General features: G+C 45.1%; 1 protein-coding gene and 1 long non-coding RNA gene across 2 annotated transcripts in view; both read right to left on the bottom strand.

The window, feature by feature from the left end:
* Window positions 1-25,999, bottom strand: part of LOC106651289 (cytoplasmic polyadenylation element-binding protein 2) — an 82,216-nt gene that overhangs the window by 24,095 nt on the left and 32,122 nt on the right. Inside the window, exon 3 of the mRNA XM_023460330.1 lies at window positions 918-971. Within this exon, the coding sequence (XP_023316098.1) occupies window positions 918-971 (54 nt within the window). The remainder of the gene's footprint in view (window positions 1-917; window positions 972-25,999) is intronic.
* On the bottom strand, window positions 9,723-25,019 carry LOC106651605. The gene is made up of 3 exons (XR_001339353.2): window positions 24,821-25,019; window positions 24,236-24,285; window positions 9,723-10,204 (listed from the first exon to the last, which is right to left on the bottom strand). It is a non-coding gene; the product is annotated as an uncharacterized LOC106651605 (long non-coding RNA).

Below are 25,999 nucleotides of genomic sequence, written 5' to 3'. Positions count from 1 at the left end.
CAATACCGCGTAGCAAACGTTGATTTCGGGATTATTCATTTTTAATGCCAGAGCACAAACAAGGCCGGAAAATTTCGGCCGTATCGTGTGTATATATTCCAGCGGTGGAGACGCGCCAAGGGAGAAAGAAGTGCGCGTGACAGGGAGGTGAAAAAGCTTTTAGCCCTAATGTTTGGCACTTTCGGCTCGAGCATACATGCGCGGTTTCGAATGTCAGCGGAAAACCAGCACTCGTGTGTACATCCGGGAGCTTCTATGTAGATCTTACTTGACCTCCACCTCCCATAGAAGCTTTTCTCGTCGAAACTTGTTTCGCTGTTGCGCGCTCGGATCGAGCTAAACTTGCGACCGAATCAGAATGTCCCTATTGGTCGCGGTGCAAAGTCGAAAATTTAGCAGCGCGGACACTTGGAACTTTTTTGTTCGAAGCTCGAGACTCGTTAGGGTGTCGTCGTTGCCGTCCTCGTAGTTCGGAAAAGCGCGGAAAAATGAAAGGACTCAATCGCGTCCATCGACGAGACTTGGCAATTTACGAGCACACAGCCGTCGTTTGCTTCTCATCGTTTTCAATACTCGGTCTCTTTCTTTCTTAGATATTTTCACCTTGCGGCAGTCAGCGCGAGCGATTCACGAGCGTAAAAGCTACGAGGAATTTCGCTGACACGGCTCGCGGGCACGCGCACAATTCTTAGCTTCCAAAGTCGATATTTTTTTTTATCGAGCATGCGTAGATGCCACTACCCAATGAGATTTTTTACCATTATTAGAGTTGAGCGAGTTTTCGCCTTCCTCGAGGTTTTCATTCGATTCGATATCGGTGGTAATAATTTTCAAAAAGATGTGTCTCAGAATGTAAAAACACGCGACACCTCGTACGAAAAAATGTCAACGTCGTAAGTATGAATTGCGACACTTACCGTGCATCTGTGCGAGCGATTGCAGCGTCGGGTTGCTATTGCAATTGATGAATCCTGTAACAGAGAAGACAAAAATCATAAATATACGAGCCGACAAAATTATGGCACGTACGATTCGTGCTGGTAAATATTCTTTCCTGCGAGAGCGTCCTTTTCGCGAGAAATACGCACATACCTATACGTGCCGCATTGTAAATGCAGATGTGCCCGCGAACACAACTGTTTCTACGCGCGCGTGCCCGCGAAAATTACTTTACGCGTGCCCAAGCCACCGATGTAATTTTACTGGTGTATTTTGTTTCTTTTTTTCCGCATATCATTTTATTAATTCGTCACGGATTCCAAAGCTCGGCGGTATGGTTTCTTTTATCGTTCTGTTGCTGCATTCAAAACGGCATTATTTGATCTATGGTCGGATTATGCCGCGAGTGGAAATCATCATCGCGTCTAAAGTTATTGCATCAGCGCTTGGGCAAGTGTAGAATGACTTTTTTTGCGCATTGACCGATTAGTCTGCGGCTTAGGAGCTCACAGGTATGATTTTCAAAAAGCGTCTTGACGGTGTACTACTCGTTCATTGCATGGCCGCTCGGTCGTTGTCGCTCGGCCTAGCTCGAGGTTCGCTTGGCAAAAAGTAAGGGACAAAAGAACGGTATAAAGGAAAGCCGTGGCGGTGACCGCATGCGGCTGTTGTTACTGTCGGTGTACGTATATATGGGCTTGCATACAACATGCATGTATATAGGAGAGCAGACTGTAATTTTGACGAGGCTTCGGGATTTATGCTCGCGTGGCGCGCGCGATAAAAGCCTGTGCACTGCAGCGGTACGCGAAAGACCGCAATGTACAAGAAAGAGGGGAAAAAAGCGAGTAAAACCAAGAATGCATTTTTCTGTACTTCAAGCCTATTCAAAGTTCTCTGCGCGCTCTTATCTGGCGCCCAATCGTCCGCTCTATCCGCACCTAACCTGCAAAAATCTAAATCCGCAACAAACGCTGAATCGAGACGAGAAATCGGTGCAGGCTTACGCTTTCTCAGGCTCTGAGAGTAGCTCTTATCAGACAGTCGAATCTCGCCCGACGTCCCGACTAACAAGTTGGAAACGAATTTTAAAGTTGAATCCCTTAATTGGCCTCGAGGGGCAAGTGGATAAGGTCGCGGTCGTCTTGTCGAAGCCAAAAGGAAGAGCCGGCTCACGACTCAAAGCCGCTCGAGTCAGACAAGACATTTTCCAGCGTTTAATAAATTTTTTTCCTTTTTTTTCGGGTTATACTGCAGCGATGCAAGCGGCACCGATCGATATTATCGCAGTCACAGTTTGTCAAGGTGCCGTAATGCTTTGACCTTGTTTTTTGGGTTTTTTTCAGAATAAAACTCATAAAAATAAATTAAAGCGCAAAGTTTGATTAAAGTTTACGCAGGAGAAGCGTCAGAGGATTGGCAACAGTTTCTCGCTCGTTATAGATTTTATGAAATTAATTTATTAAATGCCATTGGGGCTAGTTTAAAACCATCTCTCTTTTTCTCTTTATCTCTAGTATATATGTACTGTTTTGCGAGAGAATTGATTTCATTCCGGTCAGTATATATCACGAATTAACAAAGCAAATTCAGAATCAATCAAAGACCTTTTTACGATATACCCTCAAATGCTACGGTCGATATTCATTTATCTCTTACATAATTTACTGCAAAATAATTATTTATCGTAATTAATCTACTATAACCGGTGCCAGAGAGGTTTTTGCCTCGTGGCCCATATGATAAGCCATTCATTTATCAATTTTTTAATGTAATTTTGTCGGTGCACATTTGATCCTTGTATGGTTTTATGTAACGCGCCGGCTCCACACATGCTAAATAAATCTCGATCCACTTAAATATCAAATTCAATCTAACTCTTAACGAACTCGTCTGTAACTTTCTTTTACCTAATCAAGCATTTTTTCCTTGATTCATCGTCGCTGTCATCGTTTTGTCAAGGCAGATTTGTCGGCGAGACAAGCCGCACTTTTATTCTTTCTCTCTTGAAACTCTGGGACATTTATCGCGAGCGCGTTTCATTTTCCTCCTGCGTATATGCATTGCTAACTGTTAAAATTGAAACCGGTCGCAAGCGGCTACCGAAGCAAAATTACTCGCTCGTATATATATGTTTAACTCTCGTTGGCACTGCAATGCACTTTTTTTACGACTATCGAAAAACATAGTGCGACGCGCCTGGAATTTTATGTAATAATTTCGTATGATAAACGCCTCGTAATAAGGTATTATTATGCGAATTTCTTGGCTGCAGAGGCAAGCCAAGCTGCTTACAAAAGTATTATATGAGGTTTCGCTTTCAAGTTAACTTGAAGAAGCATCACTCACTCACGTATTCGTTATTTATGGGAAGATAATTTTACGCATACAACGTATAAATGTTGTTGCGTTGTTTGGATAGTTTCGCTGGCGCACGCATGCGTGCTTAATAGGTTTTGCTTTTCTGCGCGCCGCAGCTTCAACTTGACTGAGCTTCAATGTCCTCTTGTCGATGCTCGGCACACTCGCAGTCGTGCATGCCTGTCCGAGCCTAATTGCCCAGTCGGCTACGATCTATCATTACCGACTTCATCGAGCGCGTATCAGATCCTTGCACTTTCCTTCGCTCGACTAAAAAAAAAAGAAAAAAAAAACGACAAAATGAAGAGACGTGAGCGCGGAGACGAGTGGCATAGTCATCAGGTGTAACCGCGAGCTAACGCAAGTCAAGTCGTGTTTCTCAAGACACCAAACTGGAAAGGCAGTGACTCACTTTTCTCGTCGCGTCTACGAGCGACAGAGACTGAAAAGAGACACCGATCTCGTGAACGCGAGAGAGAACGTCTTGCTTTTCAGTCATCTTAGACGCAGGGGCCCCGAGCAGCGGCCAATACACCTTCGTACACATGCAACGACGCACTGATTTGGCCTATTATCGTACGCGGCCTTAGCACATTTTATCGCGCGTACATTTAGACTTCCTGCCGCGCTTTCAGGAACATAACAAAGTATTATCTTTTTTGCTGTGCCTCTTACTTTTATCTTCGTACTCCTCTTCCTTGTGTGCCTCCGTGAGTACAAGCTAGGCAGCTGCGTCTGCGCTTATATAGCGAAAGACTTTGCAAATAAAAATTAAGTTTGTCATCCTCTCGCTTACCTCTTGAAACGAGAAAAAAACGAATTATGAACTTATATTTTGAAGCTTTTGACTTGGTAGATATGTACACGTTGGTTGTGCAATTCATGGCCGTAGCGATGCAAAAAGTGCATATAATAAAAGATAAAACGGAAACAAGCGTAACGAGAGGCATGTAAAATATACCGCCTGTAACAGTAGAAATAAGAAACTGTACATGATCTCGAGAAATATACGGTGAATTTTGCAACAAAGGTTCTCATCGCGCGGCGTCTAGCTATACAGAGCGCAGAGGTAGAAAAGAAAAAAATAAGATGAAGAAGCGCGCGAACAACGCCCGAAACGTCAAAAGAGGATAAGATCTGCGGCTTCTACGAGAAAGGATAAGCTCGAGCTTATACGAGGATTTACAAAAGTGCGTGTATCTGTCTGCCTGTACCTCGTGTATATGCATCGAAAAAAGTTGCTGCTCAGGATAACTCGGAGTCGCGAAAAAAATGTTACCCTTGCCCCCTCGAGGAAGAGAGCGAGGCAGTATGTGTGCGAGTCACCTGTAGCGCAACGACATTAAAAAACTATTATTGCACTGCGAATAATCCCAGACGAGACGGCAGGTGTCGAGCATGGCATGGATGATGATTCGTCAGTTTTCTCGCTGTGGCAAATTGAAAATTGAAAAACGAAATAAACGAGCGAGATGGCGTTTTATTTGTCATCACTCGTGCCGAGGAAATTTCACTCTCGAGATACACATTATATATAAATTACTCGCACAATTTGTCTAAAGGTGCAGACATTGACTAGAGTCGAGTGAAAATTAAAAGAAAAAAGGGGTGTACTGCTTCAAGTTGATAGCTGCGAAAGTAACACCGAGAGTGCAATGAAAAACAAGCCAACGATCGCACGGTATGATGGGAATTCAACGATTTTTTGACTCAACGTAGCCTAAGAAATCATTAATCTACGGGTTCGAGACTTAATATCAAGTGCATCCATCATTTTCACACCTGAGAGGCTACCTATATGATCTTTACGCAACAAAGCCGCGCGCGCTAAATTCTCACTCATGACTCGTGTGTGTATATAAGCTATTAAGGCGGCTGTTATCTCCTTGGCGCCGATTAAAAATAATCTTTTTACCGAATCCGTGCGTGCGGCTTTTTTCTCCCTGCTCTCCCAGCGCTGCCGCATGAGCGGGTGCAAGGCTCGGATCAAAGAAAAGAGAAGTCTACACACATACGATTTTTGGCCACGTTCCAAATGATCTACTGCGACGGAGAATCGACTTGGTCTAGTTAATGCACGCAAAATCTATATATCGCACTGGTCTCTCGTGTGCCATGCACTGGACAAGAAGAAGCCCGAAAAAACTACGGCCGCTATCGCCGGAGTACGGTAAATCCAGCTTGACACTTTGGCCCTTTCCACGAGAGATTTATGGAGTCACGCGAGAAGAAAAGTTGGGATTAGGAACGAACTTCTCTCTACTTCTCTCTTTTGGCCTTTTTTTCATTTCTATTGGCTTGTAGCGCATGTCTGTGTGCGTGCATATTGTAAGCCCATAAAATGCACGTGTGGTCGTCGTCATCGCGAGGGTTGGACAAAAAATCCATTTTACGATATACAAGTGCTCCGTCTCGAGGCTCATTATTCGATCAATTATTCATAGGACACGGCAGTGTGCAGTAATACACTTTCCCGCCGCGCCACTAGGCCTTTTTCGTAATCTCCTCGACACCCAAACGGAATATCATATACTTTATCCTTCTCTATTATTCTCTCTCTCTCTCTCTCTCTCTTCTTTATGAGTTTATAGATTTTCCGTTGAGTCATCTGACGAACGCAAACTTTCTAAAATTTTACCGCAAAGCCGCAAGAAGAGACTTGAAAAGTTGGGGTATACTAATAGAGCATATAGTCGGCGAGCGCGCGCGTTCGGCAATAAAAACCAAACGACACGAAATAGGAGCAGCAAAAATAGCGAGAGGAGCTTCGTAGGATGTGTTTTTGCCATGCTGTTTTATAGCTGCCATGCGCATCGATAATCGAAGTCATCGGTGAAAACATGGCTACGTATAGGCAAGCGAGCCGTAGCATAGCTGCAATAATTGCGCCCTGTCGAGATCGACTGCGGCACATCCCCCGACTCGGGTAATTAAGATTTACCCTTGCGCCGACTTAATCGACGCGCCGTTAATTTCAAAGTCGTCAAAATGTCAATTTTCCTCGGCTGGTCGTAACGCAATTTTGCCTTAATTTGACTAATTAGCCGCGCGCGCAGAAGCTGAAATTGCCGAAAAAGAGCTCTGGTTGTCGCAGTGGTGGCATGCGGCAGGTATACGGTATAAATGCGCGCGCCTTGCAAGGATCATACTTATGAAACGTCGAGCAACTTTAAGCATTATATCTTCATTTTGTGAAAGGTATAATATATGCGTAATAACTGCAAATCGCGTAGCTTTTGAAAGACGCGCGAAACCGTGATTTATGCGCGCCCGCATACACATTCGAGCGTCTGACCCAAAACTGTCGACGCTCGTGTATACAGCTTGGAAGGAAACCGAGCTCTTGGCGTTCGATGAATCCATTATCAGAGAGGTGCATCAACGTTAGTTAAAGAGTCTCCCGAACTCAAGGGAGCCGAACAGCTCAGCGGGGCAAATTTGCAGAGCTCCGCGAGTGCGTTGGAGCCTCGAAACGAGACCAAAGCGAGAGACAGACTCGGCTCGTGAGCACACAGAGTCACATGAGCTTATCACGAGTGCTGCAGCAAGTACGATACGTGTTACAAGGCAAACTCTGAAATCGTCTTGAAATTTTACGAGCGTACGCGCACACGTTCGAGCACGCCAGCGAGGATGTAAATCATTGCAGCGCGAGCTCGTGACCCGTGCGCGTAACGCGTAGCTCGAGTTTTTCCTGCTGCTTGCGCCTCGAATTATCTCGTTGGTACGAAATTTGCGTTTCTCCTTGCCGTATACGTATACGAGCGTCGTCTCTCGTCGCCCAGCTGTTTCATCGAAATCGTATGTACGTTTCGCGTCGTACCGCGAGCTACACGTAAGGTACGCGAGACCAAAAGGAAGGAAGGAAGGAAGGAAGGAAAAAAGTCGAGCTCGCTAGCGACTTTCACTCTGATTTTTCGCGCCTGCAAGAAAAGTGACAATTGTCAATGGCGCAATTGCGAAACGTATAAAAAGTAGAGCGATGCGATGTGCTCGCTGCAGCGCCGGCTATTGTATATACATATATTATATACATCGAATCACTTTCTCCGGCGTTTCCGCAGTAGCAAAAGACGTTTGACGGGCTTCGATTGTCGTTAGCTGCCGAGCGATCGTCTGGGTTCGACGCGGCGTGATCCGCCTGCGTAACACACGGCTCGAGTCGACAATTTTGTTTTTTCGCTAGCTGCCCATGCGACACTTGCTCGCGTAGGTATAATAAGCAGTATGAGTAGCAACGAACGAGCTCGAGCTGCTGCGCTCTAAATGGGTTAATATGCACATCCGCGCGTGCCTCGCTTCACCCCCTTAATATGAAAATTGCTCGGGCCACGAGAGAGACACCGGATCGAACTAGTGCGAGCCGAGACGCGATCGCCGCGCGGTCGGATATAATTCCGTGCGCTTATTTCGGCTGCAACAGTCCGACTCGAGCGCCGCTGATAATAACCTTGGCTGTTTGCGGGATCGCGGGTCAGGTTCTTTCCTCGTTCGCGATCGCAATTGTCATAATATCCGAGAGCAGCTACGCACGTACCTATACATATACGAGAAAAGCCCGCGAGTACAGCTCCGACTGTCACGCATGTACGTATGCAAACGAGCCATTGTTATTCCACGACCTTTCGAGTTTTTTTTTCTTTTTCGCGTACGCGATACTCTCGCTCTCGCGCTGCACGGCCTGATTGGAGAAACAAACATCGAACGCGCTGCCTCGTGTGTATGCATATACGCTTCTTTTACATAACGAATTTGCAGCGACGCGTTTCTGTGCTTTTGGCAATTTATCGTGCGCACGAAAAAAAAAGGCCGCGCGCATTCAATACGCAGGCTGATTAGCTGCAAAAACAAGTCACCACTATCGTTATCGCGACTCGCCTCTGATATACATAGCGTATATTATGTGTATATTTAGTTGGAGCTGCAGCTCCAACTTATAACGGACTTTTATCGCGTACGCATGTTAAATACAGAGTCGCCGGTTAGAAAGTGCGTATATGTGCACGGACATTTGCACGTGTGTATGTGTGCTCGTGTGTGTACACAATATGACGTATTACATCGCGCCAAGCATGTGTCGTACATGTGTGCATTACGCGCAGTCGTTTACCAAAGTACAACTGCCGATCGATTGGCAAACGATATTATGTCTTCTTTGAAAGCTCCACACCAAATTTTCTCCAATTTCCTGTTTAATTTTTATTTTACCAATCACATATTTATTTTCCATGAACAATCTTAATTTTCCAATGATAAGAAAGGAAAAATGACGAGCATGTAACTCAACATCACAATTCACAATAATTGTTATTGAGTTTTCAATACGAGGTCGTTGAACTTTCGAAAACTCGAAAACCCATAAAATCCAATTTAATCAAGAAAACCATATGAAATAAAACTTGGAACTGGAACTCGACCGTCGATCTTCTTCCTTCGCATGCGCACACGGTGCAATGTTTAGAGGCAAAATTTAATATACGAGCTGCGCCGCACGATGCGAATCGCCAGATCGCATTTTATCTTATCTTCTTTTCAAAAACACGAATAACAGACTATGTAAAAAATGTCGACTGTTTATTTCGTGTATTATCACTGCGGTATTATGCAAACGCGCCGAGTGGACGTGACAATACATGTATGTAACCAACAGTGCACAATGCAATGTTGAGATAAGTGCCACGTAAAGAATTTTGGAAATTTAGTTTAAAACTTCTACTCTTACTCTTCAAAGTTGTTTTTAACGAAAAAAACATTTCAGTATTGAGGCACGCCTTCGATTACTGCGATATTTGATGATTAAAAATGTCTATCACCGATGAGCAATCTTATTTTTTACCGAAATTTCCGAGGTCACGGAAACGAATTGCAGCTGAATTTTCGGTCGTTGCTCGCTGCAGGAGCCAAGAAACAACGTGTCCTATTGATTATCGCAACGAGCCGTTACCTCGGGGATGAAAGTAGGTCGCGTTTTTGCGCACGAAATTTCGCTCATTCCCTTTTGAAATTTCTAGTTTTTCTTGCGCGTAGCTTGGCATCCCTTGGGGAGACTTAAATAATGACGTTTTGACCTGGTTTTTTTTTAAGATAATCTTGGCGATGCGCTTCGCACGCGATGGATGGTAACGCGGCGCTTGGGGACCTACACGAATGCCACTGCGAAGCAACGACATTACTTTAGCGATAGCTTCGTTCGTCAAATTCGTTTATTATAACGATTATTGTGAGCATTGAGTTTCTTCGCTGATTTATAATCGATCGATGAACATTTAAAAAACACGTCAATTTTAAAATAAATTGTCTAATGCATAGTAATTAATGAAAAAAATGAAAAAAGCATCATGTATTATAGAACAATCGGTTTTACATGAACGTGCAGCAAGTAGCAAACGTATCATTTATTATTGTTGAATAACACCTGCACATTAATATCAAGCAGCTTACAGTAAGTTAGTATGAAAAATGATTCTCGAAAAACATCATTTAAAGTAATGTTTTTCCTTTTCGAGCGAACGAGCGTCGTAACGTTGCCGGCAACCTTCGGATAATTAAACGAATTTTTATTGAGCTGGCAATTATGCAATTGAATAAACATCATCGGTCCTATCAATGATTTTTTACTTAGCCACACTAAGAACGTAGCCTGTCAATCGAACCCAAGTAAGAGTCGTAAAGTCGGACAATTCATCGATTGTCTAGAGCTCTCTCGTAAGATCTATCTACATTTTCTACACCTATTCATATACTTATACATTTAATACTGCGAGTCTCGTAATGGTACTCGATGAATTTCGACTTTTTTTTGGCCGCTACTCGAAGGTAATATTCGCTGCTGCGAAATGTTGATTTTTGCGCACTCGAAACTTGAACGAGTTTCATTTCTCTCGGTTTGCGAACGTGTACGTACCTGTAACAAACGAAAATAAATACGGATTAATTTTAGGGCAGCGGCAAGCATAACAATCGATTAATATTTCAAAAAGAGTTTCGATTTAAAATTATACGCGCGAAAGCAAACATACACATACACTCGCACTTTTCTCGCACGTCCACCAGTCATTTTTTTTCTGTATTGCTCATGTTATATACGTTATAATAGCTAAAAATACGAAGCGAAATTTCGTTTCAGCGATAATGATGTAAGTTTTACTGGGCTCCACTATATAATGTGCCCGCGTGTTTTCTTTTTTCAAATTCTCGCCCGGGTCTGCACGCACGCGAATAATGGACGAACAAAAGTTAAAGCCCCATTGCAGGTACCCTCATAAATGTATATACGATATATAGGCGCGCACGTACTTATACGTACAAGTAAGGGCTGGTGGCTTTAATTAATGCTAGCTTAGACGGATAATGCCTTGGTCGGTGGTGGCGTTGTACGCGCACAGCGCCGGAAACTGAATTTCAAATCCAGCCCACTGCTTAACGCAAAATTGTAGTTTTTGTGCGCAAAAAAAACTGTAAGCGAGCTTTCGGGGCCTCTCTAATTTGCAGTAGAGAATTCATTTCGTAAAAGGCAGCTTCGATCAAACACAAGCGCATTCGAACGATCGTAAATAAGCCGGTGCATTTGTGTATCGAGCTGGTATGGCGCTTTATAGTTCACGAAGCCGTGACGCTCGAGCTGGCCTTTTTTTCTTCTTTCATCTCGCTCCAGCGGGAGAAGCCCAGGAGGTTCGTTTCGCGTGGCGTGCACAAATGCATCGATGCCCGCTTCCGCTTACTTGTACACAGCAGCTCTGAACTTGGATTGTTCTCGACTTAGTAAATTGCCAGCAGCAGCAGCAGCAGCAGCAGCAGCGAGAGCGATCCGCTCGGCGAACTGCCTCGACGTTGCACCGCACCAACTTTTCCATCGCTCTGCGGCTAGCTCAACTTGCAAAAAGACGTCGCAGGCAACTTCGTGCGATACGTTCGAAGGAAGTTTATCATTTGCGAGTATTTGATCGCGCGGCTTTCAATGCAGCCGGCATCAAGGTCTCGATGCTCGCATTCGTACGTAATGCGCACACATGGAAATGGACAATTTTATTGACATAATATGCTACGACGTAAAGTAAAATATATTCAACGCTCGCTAAGAACGGATAATCATAGCGAGTCGTCGAGTAGAAATAGGCTACGTTTCTTCTGCTCCAACAGACCGCAATAAGCCTGTTAATAACGTACATATTCGTGATTCATTTGATATTCGTGTATAATAATGATGATAATAAAGGTCAAGATCATCGGCCGTATATCCTTTAAGAGGCACAAAGCAGGTATATAGTCAATTTACAAGTTCTGCAAAATAAAAGAGTGCCATCGCTTTAAGGAAATCCTGAATTCTCTTACATTTAATTTGAGATGAAGCTCTTATGTATGCAGGCAATTCTTCCCTTCTTTTCTAACACACACACACACGCACACCGTCAAATCAGCTGATTTGAAGCCCATGATGCTTCTTAATATTTTTAGCCCCCGTATCACTAATGCCGATCTGAACTTTGCGCCTTTTTGATATTTCATCTAGGTGAATCCCTGAAGTTTTGGACTTTTAACCTTGTTCGCGGCCGCGCGGATAGTTTTTCCCTTTCACGGAAACTCGAGACGGAAGTAGAAACTAGCATTTTCCTTCCGCTCGCGAGCTTCATTCGTCAAGGGCTTTCGCGAGGGAAAGTTTTTTTGCTGAGCAAAGTTCAAAGGTAGCGCGTTGGTTGTTTTGTTCCTATGTACAGCTCCTTTACGCATAGTTCTCGTCTCTTCCTCGCTTTTTTTTTTTTTTTTTTTTTGTTACGAGAAATTACATTGTGCGAAATCAGGCGCGCGTTGCTAAACTTGAAAATATACAATTTATACGGCGCGGCTTTGTCGCAGTGAAGAAGTTTTCGTCACCTGCAGCAGTAACAGCAGCAGACCGGCGCGAGAGAGAACAGCACTTTACTTATGTCGAGACTGTTTTCATCGCTTATTATGTAGGCAGGCGCAGTGCGAGGCTCGCGCCGAGTTCAACGAGAGAGTCAAAAGTGAAAGGTGAATAAACTTGCGAGCTGTCTGTAAGTGTGCTGCTGGCTTTGTGTACATGTGCACGTGCACGCGCAATTTTTTCGCTATTTTTCGACGAAACTTTGCGCAACTCCGTATAGTATTTAGAAGAAGATTACTCCGGTAAAATCTGTCGCTGAGCTCGGCTAATTGCAGGACACGAGTTACATTGTTGCATATCTGCTGCAGTCGCTCGAGAGCTGCGGTCGCGTTTATTTACGATTGTGCAAATCTCGTTATTATTGATCGTCCGCGCCGTTGGCCTCGTTAAGCGCCCGAGCTTTATTTATGGATTTGAAAAAAATATTCCCTCCATAAACTGTTTTCAGAGCAAACATCGAGCGTACCCAATGAAATATTCAGACGTTTTGGCGCGTGAGCTTGTTCCTGTTTTCGCAGCTTGGTGCAATAAACGAAGCATCAATATTATTCGTACGCCAAAGCCCGCGAGCTTATATATATGAAATTGAACGTAATAATTAACTTTGGGAATATTTTGTGCACTCCATCACAGGGGATCCTGAGAAATGCATCGACGCCCGATTAAAAACAGTCTTGACAATACACGTATTTTCGTTTCGGCATCGGGTGCCGTTTTATGCGGAAGCATGATAAAAGCCGTGGGCCAAGCGCCTCAGGCAGGGAGGATGAAAAGACGTGTCCGCAGGACGAGTCGTTACGATATCATATTATGTATCTACGACCGATCGATAGTTGAATGGCCTCTCGCGGTTGACACGCACCGCTCGTAACATTTTTCTAGCGACGATCTTATTGGCTGCAGCGGAAAAAAATACGTAGCTCATCGGACATTCGCTTCAAGCGTAACAGATCGAATTTGTCCTTTTACGCGTGTATCCCGAATAATCGCGGGTAATTGGGTCATCCACCGCAGTACATCAGCGAATTGCGGACCGACTCTGCGCTCGTCGGCGGGGAATTTCCACTTGGGCTGAGAGGGGACATCGCCTTTTCGGGGGTGCGATACGTATCGATTTGCCCTTCGTCGTCTGCTTATTCAAACACGTCATATACCTACAGCAAAAAGGAGAGAGGCAGAGAAAGTCGATGTGTACATATATTGAAACTCACAGATGTGTCAGATGCTCCATTATTACAGGGTGGAACGTTACATGCCTATGATTTAGTGCGCGCGAAAAATAATGTTTTTTACCCGCGTACGAAGGTGAACGTGGTTAGGAACTCACAAATGGAGAATCGATAATGCCTCTTACAGACTCGTACGAATTACATAATTCAACAAACGAGTTGAGTTGGCCACAACGATAAACTAGTCTACTGAATTATTTGTTGCATTTTTTTCTTTTGCTTCGGCAATTGATTTCTCATGATCCTAATGAATTTTTAAGGCTGATCGTCGAGTCGAGAATGGGAAAAGACGGAGGAAAATAAGTTGCGGCGATCGGCACAAGTTCATATTGCGAGGAAAGCCTTTAACGCATAGGTTTTCTCCGCGCGGCGACATTGACCCACTGAGATAAAATTCTTCTACGCGTTATGTCACGCGGCATTATGTATATTGTACGCCAACTTGTACATTTAAATGCAAAATTCATCGCCACCGATGGCGCGTAGGCGAGGGCTTCTCCTCTAAACTTTTTCAAAGACAAACGTGCTTCGAGCATACTAATGATCCATCCTAACAGTCGATAATCCCATAAAAATGACTGCGCGCTTATAAACGTTGATTCAAGTCAGTAGCGGCTTTTGAAACGAGATTGCTATGCCGCGCGGCGCAGTTGAATCGACGGCATTTGGCAATATCTGTATTGGCTGTGCGAACCAACTATTGCATATCGAAGCGTAATTTTCGGCTCTGCGATCGGTGAACTCCGAATCGATTCTCGTGTGCATTCGAGCGAGCCAAAAGAGAAGACTCTCGTTTTCAATGTACATCTACGTACGAAGCAAAGCGCGCACTTCCGCAACCGCGAGCAGATCTCCTGGAAGATTATAAAAGCACACGTGCGCGCGATTTCGAGTATACATACTTAATAATGTTTGCGCAGCTCGAGTCGCGGTTATCAGGTGTGCAACATCTGCAAAAATTGAGAACTCGCAAAACACATAGTGGGCTCCGATTCGAGGAGAATCGCGCAATCCTGCACGTCATTCCGAAAATGAAGCGAGCGCGCGAGATTGCCAAACAAGCCAGAGTCAATTAATTAAGAGAAAAGCTTGCCGAAGATTCACTTTGTTTTCAGCGAGCAGATTGACAATTTTGTCGGCGTTAGGAGGAAGCGGCTGTTGTTCGACGCTATTTCGTCGTCGTTGCGCAAAATTCCCTGCAACATTCATGTTCGAAATAATAAACACGAAGAATAATAGTAAACTGGCTCGTTTGATTATTATACGAAACGACACAGTGTGAACCGAGAGAGGAATTGGCATCGATGAAAACTTTGTTCTCGTTTGACTTGTAGCTTTGACTCGAGTCACCAAGGAGGCAATTCTGAATTTAGCACTTTTTCTATTTTCGTACGCGCGCCTCTCCACGGCTCAAGCTCAGTCACATTCGATCGAGTCAAGCTCTTTTTTTAAGTCGTATGTCTGTACAGAGAGACAGAGAGAGAAAGAGAGACAAGGCCTAACAATAATCGTAAGAATCCGATTACGACGTTGAAGAATCGATCGGCCTATTCATATACGCGCTAGACGAGAAACATTGGCCGAGAGCTACTTTTTCTCTACGGAGCCGCAATTCCAAAGCACGTCGTATCAATTTAAATATACAGCTCTCCTTCGTGTAGCACGTATCCCCCAATTTATGAAACTACCTCAAAAGCATTGATCCGAGTTTATATGCGTGCGCGACGCAAAGAGAGAGAGAGAGAGAGAGAGACACGCGCGTCCCCTCATAAAAATATACACACACTCCTTGGCAAAACAAGCGTGAATCAGTATTTTTCCCCTCATACGACGCAGGACGAAATCTTACATGGAGGCCGCAAGATTCGACTGCGGGAGTCGCGTCGTCGTCGAATGATGCCGGCTGCATTGTAGCCGACCCCTCTATCTCACTTGATTCTCCTTTTTTGTACGTCGGGCGCGTGCAGCGGCTCACGACTCACGAGTAGTAGCATGACCCGAGGCTGAGTGCACTTAGCACTCGGGAGACACGTCCCACTTCTGTCCGTCAGCGATGTCGCGTGTAATATCGATTGTCGGCGTCCGTAGCCCACCCCTGCGCTTGCTTGCCTCTGCCTCGGCTGCCTCGGCTAGACGCCGCCAGCCACTAGATGCATGTATTCAGAGAAGCCAGAATTCGCCCTCCAACCCCTTCTTCTTTTTTCAACTCGACAGCTACATCCTCCAGCAGCTACTAAAGCCTTTTTTCTTTATTATTTTACACGTGCTCGTGTAAGCTCGCTGCGATGCTACTAGCGTCGTGCTAAGTTTTAATGAGCAAATTGAAATATTAGCTCGACGACTGCGGCGATACGCGTTTTTTTCCCCCAACCGAAACATTTCGACTTTGTAAAATTTTTCCAAACTGCCGCCCAGGCGAGACCGAACGACCTCGAGCGCAGTAAAACAAAAAAGTCGCTTTTCAGTAGCCCGACTATCTAAACAGTAAGCTGCAAACTATAGACACTGATGTCATCCTGACTCACTGCTCCGCGCAGTACACATTCTTCAAAGACGACTCTTACTCCTAACGTTGGGTCGTCGTTTTATTGACATGATAAAAAATCATGATCATACGCGTGGAGCGCGACTCGACGCTAGCACTGAACGAGCATAATAACAGCTCAATAACCGAGAGAGCCTAAGGAAGTACTATTCACTTTTCTAGACTGAGCCACGGCTTTTTCGTCTTCATCATTCTACATCATTGTCGCAGTTGTGTGTAATCGTGACCCTTTATTCGGCCGGGCACGTAAGCCGCCTCTGGCTTGGCTGTACGTATATAACCGTGGCGCACGCATCGTCGAGCACTTGGCCAAATGAATTCATGGCGAGAAACTAATACAAAAGTGTCGTTCTTCTATGAGGACGCAAGAAACCGTGAATAATCACAAGCAGCCGCGTCTATACGCGTCTACGTAGCCTGTGCATGCGTTGCTGTTTGCCTACGTACGCCTGCGAAATAAAAAGAAAACTTGAAACAAAGAGAGACGAGCCTTGCCAAAAATGGGATGCACGCCGAGCTACTGCTTTTTTTCTACTCAAACTTCAACGAGAATTATAACAAGAGATTGCGGCCGTATACACACTGGAGACGTCAAGACGTAGGGAAAAAATGTTTAGCAAGTGTTTGCGAGCTCCCCGGTGTTAATTCATAATACACGCACTATTTTATTTTATTCTTGCTCGTATAACAAAGTAATTTAGAAGACAAATACTTTGGTATTCCCGAATTTCAAAATGCGAACTCGCTCGGTAAGACACGTTTATTAGAAAATATGCGTAAAATTTCTCGCCATTACTCGATGGACGCGAAAAATGCACCGAAAGCTCGTAAATAAAATTTTCCCGCAGACTAGGCTGCTGCGAGCCTCGTGTATACGCGTATACACGCGAGTGGAAAAAAATGTTTCACCGAAAATCGTGAAATGCCGCTGCGACGTCACTCGGTGTCAGCACACCCTTGCCCCGAGTCGCTTTTTTGCGCGCATATTCCCTTCGAAAGTAAAAGAATAAAAGTGTATACAACCGGGGCTTGGTCTCCCTTAGCCTCTCGGCTGCCCCTTTCAAAAATTTGCGAGGAGGAAGACGAGGGTGTCGGGTTGGAAAGACGCCCGTCAGAAAGGGACGGAAAGCGACTGAATGTTAAGGGCTCTGCGACGATCTACGCCGCTGCGCGATCGCACTTGGGTCAAACTAAGGTCAACGAGGAAACAAGACACCGAGCGTGATCGTGGCATTTTCGTTTCTCGACAATTACAAGAGCACAGCGTCGACGATGCAAATATTCCGACGAGTCACTTGTTTCAGGCAAATGTAATAGGAAAAGGTGATGTATGTGGTTGTCGAATCAGGCAATAAATCAGCGCAGCCGCAAGAAAAAAAATCGCACGCGCTAGGCAGCAGCCATTTCCCTTCTACGCTGCGTTGCTAACCCTCTTATAAAGTTAAGCGTATTCGTATACACACATTCGGGGCGCCCCTCCTCATCCGCCGACTGGCCAGATCAATCGCGCTTTCAATAAAAACTTAATCCGTGTTGTCACGCTCGAGTATTAGAGAGTCAATGTGTGCTTTGCTTCGGTTTTTTCTTCCGGCTCTTGCGCGTAAGGCAAGCAGTGCTGGAGCAGGTGCAGCTCACCTGCCTTCCTTTGACAAAAATATTAAAGAGACCCAGGAGAACCGATCCCGGCTCCTTTTATTCCGAGGCGCTATACCTTAATTCTGTATACATACAGTGTGTATTGTACAGGCTTGGCGGGATCAATACGTTTTTCTTCTCTCGTACAGAGCTACCTCTGTCTGTATAGAATTGTGACGCACGCTTTTTCCTAATGATTTTGATCGAGTCACTCGACCAGAAGTAGAAATGTAATACGTACGTTTTTTTCTCTTCGGCAGGTACTTTTCAACTTTCCTCGGAAAAACATTATATCAACTCCATTATCAATAAAATTAATATCTAAATTAGGAGATATTTTTATTGCAACTTACTCTTTTTAAAAACATTAAAATTAACACCGCAAATTAACCTGTTGCAAAAATAAATTTCGAAAGTTACTCAGGTGCGTAATATTAATTTTTAACGAGCGTCGGTATAATAAGGCAATAATTGTGCGGCAATATTTGTTCTTGGTTAAAAAGTTTTTAAGATCTCTCGTAGCCGCAAAAGCCTAAGGATACCTATTAATAGACGAAAGGAAAAAAGTAGTCATTAGATTGAAGCATGAGTTCGGTGCACAAATTAAGTCTCTCTCTGTCTTTCGCGGGCAGCAAAAGAAATCACTTTCACGGAAGATTGAAAACGCCTGTACCTTATCAAAAAGCAAATTGCATAGTTTTACATCGCTGAAAACTTTGCGCTCGTTTCTATGAATAATGAAAGTTCCATCGCGTTGACTGTTTTTATTCCTCTTTTTTTTTTCGAAAATTGCAATTTCATATATTTGAAGTTTCATGCTTGCTGCGCAGCTGCTCACGGCGAAAACAAGCAGTCTCAAAAGATCCACGAAACAAAAACTGCTGGAAAATCGGTGCAAGGAGGACTTTAATTATTCTACGCGGCAGAAGAGCGACGAGAAGGGAAACATTAGGTTAAATATATTATAGAAAGTTGCTTTTAAGGACCTCTCCGGTGATATATACGGAAGCTGCTCGTCCTGTCGCGATCGCCCAAGCGATGCAAGGACGCGAAGGGGAGGTGCACGAGCTACGTACGCCTTGACCTTCAGTCGCACACTTGTTTACGCACGCAGCAAAGTGTATGAAAATCGAATTAAAAAAGCACATATTCAAAGCGACACTTGTTCCATTTTGTGAGCAGTCCTAGAAAGTTTCGTTCTGTGTTTTTTCTTACTCTTTCGTCATCCACCCGTTTGATGACCTTATAGAGTCAGTGACCTCGACACAGGCAGTGATTTCTATTTTTTTCTTCTACCTCTTTGCGAGCGAGTTATAGTAAAAACCTCTCGGCTACGACGCGCTCGATCGGGTACGTCTGTTTTGTCGAAAAAAAAAACTACAGGTTATCGCAGAAGTAGAGAAGAAAAACAACCCGAAGCTACGTACGCGACGAGTAATTATTTTGTACATGTTATACACAGAGACTGCGAGCAAGCGAGCGCGCTCCCCTCTCCGATAAAAAATGACGCGAGCGGGGCCACTTCGCGCGCATCGAGAACCGGACGATACGCTTGGCAGTCACGTGTTTCTCTGCAGAAGCAATAGAAGTAGCAGCAGCAGCGCGCAATGTATATATAGATATTGTCTGTTGCAGAGCCGAGGAGGTATTTTTTTTTTATTCGTTTCAAAGGCAAGGCACGCTGAGGCTCGATCGCAGAGACTCGGCCGAGAAGCACGTCTGCTTTTTCGTATCATTTGGTGAAAACTGGTTTTTTCGGCATCCCGGACTTGGAAATGGTGGAATTACCGTCAAAACTGCGGCCTTTTTTTTACCTCATCATTCGTAAGGCCAGAAGAAACTTCTCGAGAGAATCGTCATATTTTCCGTTCAAGCGAACACAGCTGCACGTTATAAATGCGCAACAACTCGTATCGAATGGCGCTCGATAATAATAATAAAAGAAAAAAAAAAGAATCCAACGCAATCGCGGGATATCGATTCATGTTGGCGACGTTGTCGTTCGCATGTATAAGCACCTGCTGCTGCGCTACGCTAGACCATTAGTGTGTGTTACAACGACGCGAGTATATAAGCAGCGAATACGAGACCGAAGAGAAAGAGAAATGAAAATGCACCGTGCTCCATGTTGCGCCCCGCACTAGCCCGATAATCTATCAGCGATGTAAATATCTACGTCGAGAGTCACTCGGGACGATGAAACATTTGCCGTTTCGTTTTATTATTTGCAACAATTGGAATTAATTGCAAAATAAGGTCAAGTTCAAATGAACGAGGCGCGCGATTCTATGTGTGTGTTTTTTTTCATTTGGCAATGTTAAGACACGACTGGCAATTGTCATGCAGGCCGTACACATTGGCTTCGAAATCCGAATGTCGACAGGCGAGACGAGCAGACGCCCGAAACTTGTTTTGACATTTTTCTACTCGATGTACGGGCTCCGTAATATCAATAGAATATGTATTTGCATATCGTTTGTTAACTATCGATAAGTTTTCTCTAAACAGGTTTGCAGGTAGCACATTTGTAAAAGCTTTGCTTCTAACCATGTGTATTAGTCATCGATTCCCGATTTTCATGCTAAATGCAGTCGAAAAACAGACTTGTTATACGTGCCTAAGTACTGTGCTAAAATAATGTATGAAACTAATATACTGCGAAAAACATACTTGAATGTAAAAATGTATATTGCAGTGATAAATAGATAGTCATACGAGGGGAACAGTTGTGCTTTCGATTGGCCGTCGCAATCGAATTAGGTGAAAGGGTAAAAGGGTCCGTGACAAGGGTTTAGCGCACTTTTACACGTGTCAAACGAGCTATAATAGCGCGGAGAAGAACCGAAAAAATATACAACAGAAGAACAAAATGATTATGGCGAGAGAAACGCGAAGCGAGCGCGTGCGACGTAAAAAATGTAAAACAATTAAAAGCAGCGCTGCGGCTTTATAGCGCACAAGGTCTGCAGCACGATGCAGAAAATAGTCACGCGGGCCGTATATGCATGTATGCGTGAAGCAAAACTGGTTTATTCTGTCGATCCGATCGGAGCACTCGTCTGCTCCGTTGCAGCACTCAGGCAGCAGCGCAATTCAAAGTTTCGAACGCAAAACGAGCGTCGACTGTCACGGTAAACAATCGGATGCAATCGCCGAATATTTACCTTTGTAGTTGGTCGATGGCGTCCAGGCAGACATGATATCGCCCGGGCCCCCGATAGTCGAGGACGCAGCTCCGTAAGCTCTGAACATGATCGTGGAATAACTCGATGCCGTGTAGCTAATTCACTTTTCCTGCTGACCCTGGGCCGTTTCTTCGCTGCTCATTAACAGAGGGCACGGTAAGAGCGATTTTCACCAAGAGCGGGGGGCGCTTCCGTAGAAAAATTTGACAGCTACGACAGGTATTGTCGGGGGAGATGCGCAGGACGCATAGGCACACACAGAAACACTTGTACACAGTCACACGCGCCAAAACGAATCGAGTGGCTTTGCTCGGTACGTAGTTGACCGAAGTGCAGCACGACAAAAAACGATAATCAAGATTCAAGTTAGACAAGAAGCGCTAGCCAAGCAAACGAAGCGGGTTGAGGTTAAGTTACGTCACTCGTGCGAGCTCTCGGAGCACATGCACTCTTGATAGGCGTTGCTAATGCACTACACGAAGAGCTTCGATGCAGCGCGTCGACACACTCGGCAATTGCAGCGGATTCGCACTCGTTCGGACGGAGCTCGATATTATAATAGGTCTAAATCACGTGCTTGACTAGTCGATTCGTTGGCAAAATCGGGAAATTTTAACTGGCGCGAAGAGGATGAAGATAGAGATCGGAAGCCGAGCGGAGTCGCGTTAAAACTGAACGATTTGAAAAAATTCTCGAGAACTGGAAGCGTCGAGAAAGGCGTGGAAGTAAGTGCGTACGTAACAAATCACGACTCACGATCAGAGACTCGAGTAGTGAAAGAGCGACTCGTGGGACTGCATCGGCGTTCGAAAGTGAAAATTTGAAACTCGAAATTCGGAGTTTGGAAATTTGGAATTTCAAGCAGAATAGGCGCAATAGAGCGTGTTCCGCGTGCGCAAGTAAACACGCGGCCACGGCGGCATCGAGCTGTAAGCAGTTCCGTCAAATGGCTATGCTCGTGGCGTCGGATGTCTCAAGTGTATATAGAAGATCCGTCGATGTATCGTCCGCTCTCTGCGAGCACGTGCAGGCGCGATACTTTTGGAGTTAGGCTCGACCGGCCCGCCACCTACGGGTATACATGCAGCGCGGCTAATAATCAGTTGGAATAATCGTCGACTTATACCGGCGTCAGTGTGCAGCAAAACACCGCGAGAGGCTCGCGATAAGTCGATCGAACGATTATTGTTGCAACGAGCCGCGATGGAAAAACTCGCCGAGTCGTGACGCGCGTCGGCGAAAACAAGTCGCGAATAATGCGTATACGAACTCGGATGCAGGCTCGGAAAACGATGTGGTTTGCGCGCGCGGCTTTCGAGCGCGATACTACTTACTCGTGCGATGCAGACCGCGCCGAGGTCTCTCGCTCTCTCTCTCTCTCTCTCTCGGCGCGCTCATGGCATTGTAGGCCCCCCGGGCGTGGGAGGCCAGTCAGCAGACCACGCTCTGTACCGATGTTGTGTGTGTATGTATAGCAGCGCGACGAATATATCGGAGCAGTCGGAAAAGGAGTCAGGAGGGGCGATCCATAGGCGGCCCCCGCCAAGCGTGACAGCATCATCGCCATCCTTATTATTGCTCACTTGTCCGACTGTACTACGTATCTCTTGGCTCGCTGTGTTACATGTAAGCTCGTGGCTCATGCATTAGCATATTATGTGGAGTACACGAAATGTTTAACGAGACCCCTGGCGAGCATAGACGCGCCTTTTTCAAAATTTTCTTCGCTCAATTCCAATCAGCGGCACGCGACACGACTCCTCTGTATACACGACTCGAACCTTGATATACCGATGAATATTTTCAAGCTCTCCGGACAAAACTGAGCGAGTTGCGTACGCGAAGCATCGAGTTACCGATTGCCCGCGTTGGTTTGACGCGTCGCGAGCCGTTTCGTCACTCGTAGCGTATAATATCTCGATACGCGTTATGCGTGAATAAGCTGACGAGCCGGGAAAAAGAGGAGAAACCATTAGACGCCTGATAATAGCCCGAGTGAGAGGTGGGAGTCGCGGAGCTCGATGCCTGGATGCGACTCGACTTTATTGTATACATACGTGCCATAGGTCGTCTCGCGTTCGTCTCGTTGGCCCGCGCGCGCGCACGTCCCGTGTCCGAGCCGAGCAGCCAAGCCAAGCTATTCATTAGCTGCCGCGGTCTCGACTCTCGGCGGCACATATATACACCTAAATACGTAATGCCCCAGCTATCTATATATGTTTATGTATCCTATATATATATGTGCGTCTCTCGTTTAGCTCGTGACTCGCGACTCGTCTGCGTTACGTCGTTGCGTGCACACATGCGCCTCCGATCAAACAATAATAAACGAGCCTCGAGCAGTGTACCGCCAAGTCGTATTCTATCCTATATAAACACGAAAATTTATACGATCGATACATTGCATTGTGACAAAATGACATGTGCGAGAAATTTTTGCAAAAAAAAAAAATGAATGAATAAAAGCGAGACAACTGCTCTTACGAGTTGCACGCGCGGCGCTTATCTACAAGACTCATATTGTCTTTTTCGACTTGGAAGCAATTTTACAAAATTCAGCCCTAATAATATTTGTCGGTTATCCATGGTCGCTTGATACATCATTCAGCTCAAAATATCATTTGTGAATTATACAAAAAAGTTGGAGTCTACGTTGGAGATTTTTTGCTCGTTCGGCGAAAATAAACATATAATTCTAAAAAAAGAAGGATGTAGATGTGGCTGCGAGCAAGAAGCAGCGAGACTGCGTCGACCAAGGCAGAGCCACCAGGCCACCTCGGGCCGCGCGCACGCACATTTACACAGTGAAAAATCGCACAAGGGAGCGAGGTAGATAAAACGAAAGACGCCCTCTAGCTATGAAGGAAATTGAGATTTCAATTGCGACTCGGGCCTTTCTTCTCTCTCTCTCTCTCTCTATCTTTTTTTCACCCACAGCTACTTGTACTTCGCAGTACATATCTATATATCTTTTTATTTTTGCAATTTCCTGCTGCGCACTGGCTGGAGCGCGCAGTGGGGTACACGGGCGATAGAAAGTTTATTGATTCGTTGCGTCGCGCATTCTGCCAAGTGCATGCCAAGTGCGCGCGATAAAACACGCGCGAGCGAGCTTGATTTCCGATTTTAATTAACGCCACGGATAACGCCCTGCTGCCTCGTATACATCTACTCGGCTCGGCAGCTAATTCTTGCATTATATATTAATCGCGTCTGCCAAAAGACTGGCACGCCGCGTTTATTTTTGGATCTTTTCTCGAATTTTCGATGGTTTTAAAAGAAAAAGGAACGTAAAAAAAAGCTGCCCTCTATACAAACACAGGATACGAGCGTGTTTGGACTTCGATTTGATACGCTCGTACGATTATTAGAGGCTCGTGAGAAATAGAAAAATTATTACTCGGGACTCGAGACGTATCTGTACGAACGGTATACTTACGCAAAGTGTAATGTCATTTTCACAATCGGTGTCGAGCAATCGCTACGTACCTGCAATCAGAAAAATAATCGTTTCATTAATCGCCCGTACCTCTTTAACTTTTTTCTTACTATGATATATTGCGACGAGGATAAACACGAATGTTGGTCGGAATATGGATGGAGCTTTTTGTGTCGCTGGGCTGTTACATAAGTCAGGCGAGCTGCGCATCGGGGAAACGTCGCACAGGTATATACGGGAGATTCGGCACAAGGAGCACACGCGGCTGGGCGCGTGAGTAGACTCGGTAATTGCGTCGTCGATGAGTCAAAAGTCGGCGCGACGCGACGCATACCGCATTTGGGGTGGCCGAAGCCTCGTCGCGTCGGTCTATAGCTCTCGGAGCTGCGAGTGGGCGTATGCGCATATGTGCGTGTACGTATATAAATAAGCCTAAGACGAAAAAGTGAAATCAATCGTCCACTCCATCGCGACTTTTCAGGAGGAAAATTTCTTTACTCGCACAAAAGCTTCCTGGACTGTCGAGCTAATATTTTTCAACGTTCGATATGAGTTATATACCTTCTGTGACAAAAATTTTATTACCTATGTGTAGTAACAAAGCGAAATATGTTGCAGGCACAGTGGAGGGTATCCTCGCTCCGATCCTGGCGAAAAATTTAATTGATTGCAACGAGTGATGGACAAACGCGATCAACACCTTACTACTCAATCACTTTATTATATACTCGAGGCAGAAAGCAACTTTTACGAGTCTTACAATTAAATCATCATATTGTTTACATGTTTCATGCTTGGATCGATTCGTGAAACAGCGAGTCGATGATTACAAAGAGCTGCTCTGGCGAGAGTACGCTTTGTTTATTTTCATTTTTACTCATAATTGCAAGGGAACTCGTCGATGGTCGAGTTTTGCCTCGCTCTGCGTAACGTATTGCTCGATGCTTTTTGTATCGCCATCGACTTTTATCGAGTGCGACGAAAATTGCGCAATATCGCACGAGTGCAGTTTCTGCAAAATCCACTGGAAAACATGTATACGTGTATACACGAGCAGCGCAGTCACACGCACACCCGTGTATGTAAATAATGAGAGGAAACGAACGAGGAAGTATCGTTCGGAAATTTTACTTCTTCACTTCCCGCACATGGTGTTACGTGGATTTTCGTGCCGCAGTTACAAGTTTGTGAGCGCGCGCGCGCGCACCAGAAAAAGAGCTGCGCATTCATTACGAGCTCGCACGGAAAATTGAAAAAGAAAAACACGCTCGAGCGATAAATTACTATTATTATGACTAAAAGTCGAGAGCGGCCATTCGGCTGAGATTACAAGCTGCAAGCGCAACCATCCTCGAAAGCTCCTTGTTTTCGAGAAACAAAAAGTTGCGCGCGGGGATATCGTAAATCGTGCGATGCGGTGCCGGCTTGGATGCCCTATACGCGACGTTTCGCTGTAGCTCGAGCATCGGCTTTTTCGCGATTACCGCGAGGAAATTTACTGGACGCTAAAGCTCTCGGGACTTCCGGAGCTTCTGCTCTGGTCTAGCGGGTAGCGCCTAAGCTCAAGAAAAAACAGTCATTGCGTCGAACTGCATTATTCTATTTCAAGCAAATATCAATTAGCACGTGCCAGCTCGATCGGCACGCGGCTCTTACAGGCACAAAACTATGCTGCGAAGCTTCGTTAATTACTCCAAGACGAGTGGTGTGATCGAGCAACTGCAGCTCGATTGACCCACTTTAGCGTCGATGTAGCGCGCCGAT

This window comes from Trichogramma pretiosum, unplaced genomic scaffold (assembly GCF_000599845.2).
Source record: "Trichogramma pretiosum strain Unisexual culture from Peru unplaced genomic scaffold, Tpre_2.0 scaffold59, whole genome shotgun sequence".
Lineage (NCBI taxonomy): Eukaryota > Metazoa > Arthropoda > Insecta > Hymenoptera > Trichogrammatidae > Trichogramma > Trichogramma pretiosum.
Note: the sequence above shows the minus strand (reverse complement) of the source record. Positions and strands in the feature narration are given on the sequence as shown.